The 9,414-nt window shown below is 33.8% G+C and overlaps 2 protein-coding genes across 2 annotated transcripts; both read right to left on the reverse strand.

Annotated features, from left to right (window-relative positions):
- Positions 1-3,057: 3,057 nt before the first annotated feature.
- On the reverse strand, positions 3,058-5,422 carry LOC132745867 (sex-determining region Y protein-like). The gene is made up of 2 exons (XM_060734868.1): positions 5,374-5,422; positions 3,058-3,824 (listed from the first exon to the last, which is right to left on the reverse strand). The coding sequence occupies exons 1-2, from the start codon at positions 5,420-5,422 to the stop codon at positions 3,058-3,060; spliced, it is 816 nt and encodes a 271-aa protein (XP_060590851.1).
- Positions 3,963-9,112, reverse strand: LOC132745863 (uncharacterized). The gene is made up of 4 exons (XM_060734865.1): positions 8,905-9,112; positions 7,017-7,125; positions 6,309-6,442; positions 3,963-5,780 (listed from the first exon to the last, which is right to left on the reverse strand). Exons 1-4 carry the CDS (start codon positions 8,951-8,953, stop codon positions 5,431-5,433), a joined length of 642 nt encoding a protein of 213 aa, XP_060590848.1. The 5' UTR covers positions 8,954-9,112; the 3' UTR covers positions 3,963-5,430.
- Between the last annotated feature and the right edge of the window lie 302 nt (positions 9,113-9,414).

The raw sequence follows: 9,414 nt of genomic DNA on the forward strand, positions 1-9,414 counted from the left end.
TTTCAAATAAATATTTAAATTTGTTTATAGTTATAATCATGTGAATGTCACGATGATAATGAAATTAAATGCTCATATTTATCTACATTGCTCTTCTTTATTTTATCTTACTCTTATCTCAAACAATTGCTGCTTTCTTACTTTTGTAAAGAAAACATTATTCTTTTTTTTTACTGTCAAAATTGTACATTGTATTGTCAAAATATATGTCTATTTGCGTAAGTGTCTTTGTTTCCAGTTTCAAGCCTCGACCCTGCTTTACAATTTAAAAGCTGTATTGTACGTAAACAAGGACAAGGAAGAAAATACACTTAAAATTTCCTTATATAACAATGTTGTCGTGTGTTTATTAATCTATTTATTTATTTATTTTTCACGTCCATATACAAGGACACACAAACTCAGTGTCGAAGTCGGTAAATATATATGTTACCATGTCATGAAAAATCCTTAAGAAAGATATACAATTTATTGTTTTATTTTTTAATCAACGATACTTTCTTTTTTGACGTATAGAACTTGATAAAAATAACTTAAAGGAAAATATGTTACAATATAGCGCTATTTCGGCTTTTAACATGAGACAAAGCTATCTAATTTACAGGAAAGACAGAAATATATGTCCTTTAATATTAGGTTATTAAGGTTTTCAGTAGTAGATGAACATTTTTGTTTTAGCATTAGACGTCAAAGAAAGAGCGCAAAAAAATTAAGTGATTCACGTGTAATTTGTTGACGTTTATATGCATGTATCTGACATAAGATATGCAAAACTTGCACGTTTTTTGTTTTGTTTTGTTTTTTCTTTGTTTTTTCATAAAAAGCATACACATCTAATTTACGTAATAACTTAAAAATGTCACTGATCACTTCAAATGATATTTCGAGAGCACTAATTCTTCATAAATAATGAGCATAAAACAATTCTGATGACGTCAACTTCTATCCATGTAGTATTGTTCAGAGCTTGGAAATTTAACAACGAAAATACTATTTTAGTCTAGCAAATTACAGAGTAGATAAGAGCATTCAATTAACATGCTCCTAAAAAGTAGTTCTACGCCTTATTTTCTTATAAATGGTTTCTTTTCCCACTGACAGAAATTTGCATATAAAAAGGCATTGCAAATATAGGTAACAATAAAACGATCGGTGACGTCATCAAATTTCTGTATAGAGTAGTTGCACAGACAGATATTGTTCTCTTCGATTATGCCTCCATCACAAACAATTTGTCCAGAATACTTTACTTAAACCGTATAATTGATCACAGCTAAACGGTGTCAATGCGATAGATAATGTATTATGTTCATTGTTAATGCTACATTTCTACGTTTATTTTAAGCTGATTTTTTCCTTTACGGCAAATTTAGAAAAACTGTGTAAATGATTAAAATTCTCATTACAGCGTTTCAACATATTGGCACTGGTAGCAAGCAAAACCCTTATTACTCATTTCAAATAAATACGTATATAAGTAGTTTCATTTTAGTATGAACCGCTACGAAGATGCTGTGTTTTGCTCATGCCAACATGCAATATTAATGTGAATAGTTTCTGATTTTGTGTGTATTGCTATCATAATATTTTCATGATCCTTTTAAAAATCTAAAATGTTTTTTGAAAAAAAAAGTAACTATCGAAACTAAGTGTCTGACAAAGAATCGTCCACTCCATAATCAGACATTCTCATATTTCTGTTTAATCCTTTTTTCACAAGGAAATGTTATCATTTTCAAGAAGCAAAACGGAAATTAAAATCTTACCTTAAGGGTAGAAATGTAACAAGGAGGATGCATCTGAAAATGGTTACTTTCGCCATTTTCTATTTCCACCTTTAGCGGACGACACTGATTGTGGTACTGCGCACAAATATTTAAATCATAATCATTTTAAATACTGTACAGTAGTAAATACACTTTGTATTAAACTAGAACATCTTTATTTAAATAGTGTGGACCTTTAACACTGTTTCTTTTGAAAATAAAATAAACCTTTGTTTGTTCCTTGTTTATTCTTATTCTTGATCACGTAAGATTTGTGCAGGTTTCATCAAAGTAAACTAAAAATGCTAAAGGAAGGATGGAGTTTGACAAAATTATACCCCATTTTTCCTTAGATTTGCAGTTAAGTTTGATATTACACCCGGTTTTTTTTCCGTATACCCTTTTAGGTATTGGTTTGAAACATTGTATACTAGTTTGTTACTATCATCGCCAATTCCAGACAAGATGACAAAAAAACAAAATACCCCTTTTATCTAGAATTTTGGTTACGTTGTTCGTACCATCCAATTTTTATTCTTAACCCTTTGAGATATTGCTTTGAAATTGTGTGTACGTGTTGATGACAATCATCCCCACTTCCAGGCAGATATTTATAATAGTTCGGCGCGCTGCATTACGGAAAGCTCTTGTTGAATACTACTTTTGTGCAGATTTGTGTATAATATCTGAAAAAAGAACACATTCAAACAAGTCATTTGTAACCTTGGCCGCTCACCACAAAGAAATAACGGGTACTTTGGAACCATCAAATCCCTGGTAAAACTTCTGCCACACAAGGTAAATTCAAAAAGTAAAACCCTTGGCGAAATAACCCGCATTATGAGTTAAGTTAATTAAAAATTTTACCATTGATGCGATCCGAAGGTGAACTATTGGTCATTCGCCCTTCAATCAACACAAACGTTTTTTTTTAGAGATGACGGTATGTGTTAAAAATACTCTATAGCATAGTCATTGGACAAATACCAAGATGAGTACCTTTTATCGAGACTTTGAGCATACAATATTTGCTGGTAGATTTTAATAAATAAAATGGTTAAACGTAGAAAAAAACATATGATTGAAATGTAGCTTTTGTTGACTGTGTTTGTTTATACACCTGTATTAAGGAATATGACTGCAAGTTTTCCTTAGTATTGCGAAATCGATCATTCAATGATCAGTACAATCTATATACATGTACACATTTTAACCCATGGTCGCTCATTGAATATGCGTACACGGTTAAATGCTTTTAACGTTGTATTCCGTACTTAGTAATGCAATATGACTATAAGATATCGTCACTATCATCTTCCTTTCTGTGAATATGTTTTTCTTTTCGTGTATGTTTCTCTTCGTGAATATGTTTCTCTTCGTGAATATGTTTCTCTTCGTGAATATGTTTCTCTTCGTGAATATGTTTCTCTTCTCGAGTATGTTTCTCTTCGTGAAAATGTTTCTCTTCGTAAATATGTTTCTCTTTGTGAATATGTTTCTCTTCGTGAATATGTTTCTCTTCGTGATTATGTTTCTCTTCGTGAATATGTTTCTCTTCGTGAATATGTTTCTCTTTGTCAATATGTTTCTCTTTTCGTGTATGTTTCTCTTCGTGAATATGTTTCTCTTTTCGTGTATGTTTCTCTTCGTGAAAATGTTTCTCTTCGTGAATATGTTTCTCTTCGTGAATATGTTTCCCTTTTCGTGTATGTTTCTCTTCGTGAATATGTTTCTCTTCGTGAATATGTTTCTCTTCGTGAATATGTTTCTCTTCGTGAAAATGTTTCTCTTCGTGAATATGTTTCTCTTCGTGAATATGTTTCTCTTTTCGTGAATGTTTCTCTTCGTGAATATGTTTCTCTTCTCGTGTATGTTTCTCTTCGTGAATATGTTTCTCTTCGTGAATATATTTCTCTTCTCGAGTATGTTTCTCTTCGTGAAAATGTTTCTCTTCGTGAATATGTTTCTCTTCGTGAATATGATTCTCTTCGTGAATATGTTTCCCTTCGTGAATATGTTTCTCTTCTCGAGTATGTTTCTCTTCTCGAGTATGTTTCTCTTCGTGAAAATGTTTCACTTCGTGAATATGTTATTTACACGCTCTTAATGATATAGAAGAACGGACACCCCTTAGATAAACATATTTATTTTCCATAATAAGTGCTTTATTATGGCATATATTATCAATATCAACACATACAAAATAGCAACAAAATGCATGCAAAATTACAGACATTTCATCGATGAAAATTATCAATATGTCAATGATGACACAGAATTTAATGTTAAATAAAAACCCTTTAAACACAAACGAACAAATACCCCCTCCCCCAGCCCCTTAATAATTATTTGTGTACATTTCAACAGTAAAAACCTTAAAGACACTTTCATGTTTTAATAAATAACTACAGAAACGTTGTAATCATACGATTTATATAATTCAATACATATATAGTCATAGGACATCGATTTAATATTTTCTAATTATAAATTCATAATAATATGCTTACTATTAACGGTTTTTTAAACTATTCCATATAGGTGCACAAATAAAGTTGATTGTTAATATTGCATAGATTATTTGAACAAATATTACTTGATTGTTATATACAGTGATTTAAAAATTATAGCTCTAGATGTTTGTAAGTACACGACTACGATTTCCAGCAAACGGGAAGATATTTTATTTTATCTAAATATAGCTGCAATCTCATTGGTCCAAGCAGTAGTCAACGGAACTTTTCATAAAATCATATTCACTGGGTGTAGTATCATATTCACTGGCTGAATTGGATTGTCAAAAAATAGATTGTGACCATATATCGTACACTGTTAATAACGCGTGCTTAAGGAAAATTAATTGCTGCGTTGTGTTCTATATGGCATATTTTTCGATTAAAATATCATTATTTTACTATTGTAGTAAAAGGTTACACCGCAATTATGAATAAAGACTTGAAATTATTTTGTATGCGCACGTTCTCGTATTTGTTGCATGCCTGACAAGTGCGTCTTTTTCTCGCGCTTCAACGAAACAGACACACGTTGAACATGTTCTCTTTGAGATTTTTTTTTAATTCGTAAAGGCTATACATATAATAAAACAATTATTGACTAGTGAGCCATTGAATAAGATATGATATTTACCGGCAGAAAGTCATATTGCCCTCGGCTATTGCCTCGGTCAGTATGTCACCTGCTGGTGAATATCATTTCATATTCAATGGCACAAGAGTCACTAATTGTATAGTATTAAATTAATATCTGTTTACATGTTTAGTTTCTCAGCGTAGGTTACATCGTTTCCGTTCTGTGTATTTCCAGGTGCTTATCCCAAGTTTGACGGAAATGGCTAAAAGATGCGTTTGATATAATGAATTGGGTGATGAATGCCAAAAACTTGGTTTAAACATACGTCAAATACCTTTTTCACTTATAACATGTTAAATGAATCTTAACAGATCATATTCATAATATTATAAAATAAATATTTGTATCACAGAGTTGCTCCTTTATCCTGCACGCACGTGTGAATGGCAGTGATGTTCTTATCACATGCCATGTTTTATTATAAAAATAAAGACTATTTAGTCTTTAGTATGGATACTTTGAGATAACAGTGGTGATTTTCCACCCTTTAAAATGAGCAAACCCATACTGTTCATCAACTGTTGGCGTTAAATAAACTTGAATACGACGGTGGTAAACTTTCATATGCTGGCGGCTGATCTGTGTTTCTTTGCGCATTAAGCTGAGGCCTTGCCTGCTGGCCTGTGCCTGTATTTGTGTAATTTGTTACACTGTTAATGTTATGATTGGCTGATGTAGCTCTGTTAGATGATGGTCTTAAATCACCATTTGATGCACTGGTTTCATTAGTTTGATAAATAGTCCATTCATTTCTATCTGTATGATGAGTAAAGTTGGAATTTATATTTGGCGCGGTAGGGGTTCGTGGAGTATTTCTTGGTGACGTGCTGAATGAATTTAATGCTGATCCTTCTCGCGGTGGTTCTGTAATCAAAAATGATAATATTTGAATAATCAAATCTTGCAAAATATATAAATTATTCAATCTTGCTAAAAAAATTGAAAATGATATCTAAAAAATTGACAGAGATATCCACTGAACAAACAGTTAATACGCTGATCGCTCACATTTCAAGCCGGTGGTATTTTCTTACAATAGTAAAATGACGTACAATACCCAAATTGTGTCGTAACAGATATACAAAGTAACTAAAAAATCATTCTTAAGGTTGACACGGCCTAGTGGTAAGTATGTCTGCTTCTCAACCTTTAAGCAAAGGCATGGGTAATTCTTTAAAAACTTCATCGTTTATCCGGACAATAGCTATTTTAAGGCCCATTAAGCCCTTGAAACGATATTATCGTTTTATATTCCTTATCCTTTACAGCACATTACTGCGTATTCAACTCTACTTTCTGCAGTTGTTTAACATCCAAGATGCTCTGAAAAAAACGTTTCCTAATTGCATACTTGTGATATACTACACCACTATAAATAAAACCATTACCTACCCTGCCTAATTGATATTACTTCTCCTGCAACCCCTTCTTTCTTCCGCAAGCAGCACACTATACCAACAATAATTGATAATAAAAGCATGCCCGCACCTAGACCCATAATTGTCCAAAAGACCGAGCCCATTGACCTAAAACAATTTCATTTAAGATTCGTATGAATACAAAAATGTCATATTTAACAGGTTACATAACACTAAATTTTAAGATAAACTTTACTTGCACTTGACCAATTTCATCAGCGCCTACTGAAATCCATTGCTGGCTGATATGTACTTATGTAAACTAAATAAAACATGACCTTTATGATATTTTAAAATACTTTACTAAAATGTTAATGCGCAGCGATATGAAACATATTTAAAAGTAAATTCAACAAGTACATTTAGCATATAATCTGTAGATATAACAGTTTTTAGTGTTTGACAATTTTTTCTGTCCAACAGCATTGCACTATTTCAAATTGATTAGAACATATTTACTTTCAAACATATAAAATGTGTACATTCAAATTGGTAAATCGGCTAAATTCAATCAGTCTAGTAAATCAACAGCTTTGTAAAAAATAACTTCAAACATTAAATTGGTTCTAACTGCATTAAATTGGCCGAGCGGCTGCGCCATGCATGACCGCTTTGGTGTACATGTAAACTATGCCTCCTAATAAACATAATTTGAACGGTGAAATAATATGACATGACATACTCGACCCACGTACAACATCGAACCGGATCTTTGTCGAAACAACAGCCATTTTCACACCAAGTATGTTTCTTTTGTTCTTCCCGGTCAGAACAATCCCATGCTAATGTAACTGCAATTAAAATTATACTATTCATACTATTTATTTTCCCCGATAATAAGTAAACACTGAAATATGTTATTAAATAGTATTTGCAACAGTGTAGTATGATATGCGTCGTGAAATATCTATTGTCATGAGAAAACTGACATTTTGAAGATTTAATGACCTAGCTACTCTGGCCTAACCATTTTGGTTGTCATTTGAAAGCACAGACCATTACTTAGGTAGGTCTCGAACCTTTGTTGATAGAAGGAAATTTTTATAATATTTGTTTGTCTGATTGATTGTTTTTTATGTCACACCAACACATTATAGGTCATATCGCGACGTTCCTGTTTTACTAGTAGAGGAAGACCTCAGGTGCCCTTCCATACATTATTTTAGGCACGAATGGGCACCTGAGTAGAACTACCGACGTTGCGTAAAACTTCATTCTCACTTACATCCCGACAGAGCACCGGCATTCGTCCGAAGTGATCCGGGAACGACCGGGGTACGACCGGGAACAACCTGGATGGAATAAAATATTTAATATTACCGGGGTGGTCCGGGATGGTCCGGGAAGTATAGCTTTGCCTGCCTCAGCCTTAGCTCTGCCGGGAACGACCGGGGTAACACCGGGAAGGCACCGTAGCTCTGCCGGCAAAAAACCGGGGATGATCCGGGGTAACATAGAGCCGGTAGAGCTACGGTAGAGCTCCGGTGAATGCCGGCAGAGCCCCGGAACATGACGATGGAGCTACAATTTATCCCAGTAAAACCCCAGCAAAGCCCGGTTCATCTCAAAGGAATCACGACATTTTGCGATGATTGCACTTGTTTGTATTAAAACCTTTCCCTGTATCCAGTCTTGCATAAGGATTTTTCAGAAAATCATCATGAATTACTATTCTGGAACAAAATAAAAAATTTGTATCAATGTTTTCATTTTTGCACGTTTTCGATCCGCCGGGGTTCTACCGGGGCTTTGCCTGGATCGTCCTGGGCTCTGCCAGGGCTCTGTCTGAATGGACCGGGGCTCTGCCTGGGTCAACCGGGGCTCTTTAGGCGTCATCCGGGAACGACCGGGGAAGCACTGGCATGAACCGTAGCTTAACCTGGGTTCCGCCTGGATGATCCGGAGCGCATCCTGGGTGGAAAGATGGATATTACCGTAGTGCTGCCGGGTAAGTGTGACCGCAACAATAATTTCATCCCGGATCGTCCCGGGAACTTACCGGGATGGTCCTGGGCTCTGCCGGGAGTAAGTGAGACCGCAGCTAAAAGCTAGATGGATAGCTTCCTCGCATAAAAGAATCCCAAGTCCCTGATAGGATTCGAACCCACAGAACTACCTTAACCACTCGGCAACGGACGCCCACTTTTTATATGAAGCGAAGTCATTAAGATAGTTATATATGTATAATAAACAACACTTTATACATCACCATACTACCTTTCAAAGGCCTGTATAACTAATTTATCACAAATGACAAATGTTTTAATCAATGAAAACATATAAAATGAACGTAACATTATAGATTTGCAGCGGTTGAGTACTACAATGTACTAAAAAACCCACGTGCCCAGGACAACTGTTAAACACATTAATACTGATCAAAGCAGTTAAATCATGTGTTTCCTCTGTAAATTGTACAGTTCAATATGTCGGTTATTTGGTTAATGACAAATATCAAATAATTTCACTGGTATTTGAAATATTTATATATTTAAGTAAAAATATATAGTCTTAGATCTGAATTATGGAAATAAAATATGACAACAAAAAATACATGGAAAATATCATACCTGTAATAAATAATACCAAGTCCATTCCTATAAGTATTTTTCTCTCCATTTTAAATCTAAAATGAATGTATTCGAAACAACATTCTATATTTTACCACTTTATTGATTTGTGTCCTTATTTTGGTTCACGTAGGCACACAAGCGTGTCAATGTAAACAACGCGTTTTTGCATGTAGATAAATTAATATGTGAAATACGCTTAACTGACATATTATATACAACCAAAACATCATGTTAATAAAGAATTTTTGTATATTTTTTTTTCAATTTAAAACATATGCAGATGCACCACTAGTCTACATGATGGTAAACAAGCGGTGTACAAGGTATCTATTAACAAAATGATATTAACACGTTTGTCAACTGAAGCATTCTATACCTGCGTATTAGGTAATAAATCTTCAACACGACTTAAGAGGGTGGGGATTATGTTTACTTTCTTACCGAAAATGTAATGTATATAACAAAAATGTCCGCTCATTGTTTACAATGGATGTATGTGGTATAAAT

This window comes from Ruditapes philippinarum, unplaced genomic scaffold (assembly GCF_026571515.1).
Source record: "Ruditapes philippinarum isolate M1 unplaced genomic scaffold, ASM2657151v2 ctg8469_1_1_1_1, whole genome shotgun sequence".
In the NCBI taxonomy this organism is placed as follows: domain Eukaryota; kingdom Metazoa; phylum Mollusca; class Bivalvia; order Venerida; family Veneridae; genus Ruditapes; species Ruditapes philippinarum.

What these genes read in the sequence shown, in the direction of transcription:
- LOC132745863 (XM_060734865.1), bottom strand. Translation starts at nt 8,953, where the DNA reads ATGGAGAGAAAAATACTTATAGGAATGGACTTGGTATTATTTATTACA. An exon ending in CGATGTTGTACGTGGGTCGA is followed by an intron (nt 6,443 to 7,016) that starts GTATGTCATGTC and finishes AAATTGTTTTAG; the next exon opens with GTCAATGGGCTCGGTCTTTT. An exon ending in AGTAATATCAATTAGGCAGG is followed by an intron (nt 5,781 to 6,308) that starts GTAGGTAATGGT and finishes TTTTGATTACAG; the next exon opens with AACCACCGCGAGAAGGATCA.
- LOC132745867 (XM_060734868.1), bottom strand. Translation starts at nt 5,422, where the DNA reads ATGGGTTTGCTCATTTTAAAGGGTGGAAAATCACCACTGTTATCTCAA. An exon ending in ATCACCACTGTTATCTCAAA is followed by an intron (nt 3,825 to 5,373) that starts GTATCCATACTA and finishes ATTTTCACGAAG; the next exon opens with AGAAACATACTCGAGAAGAG.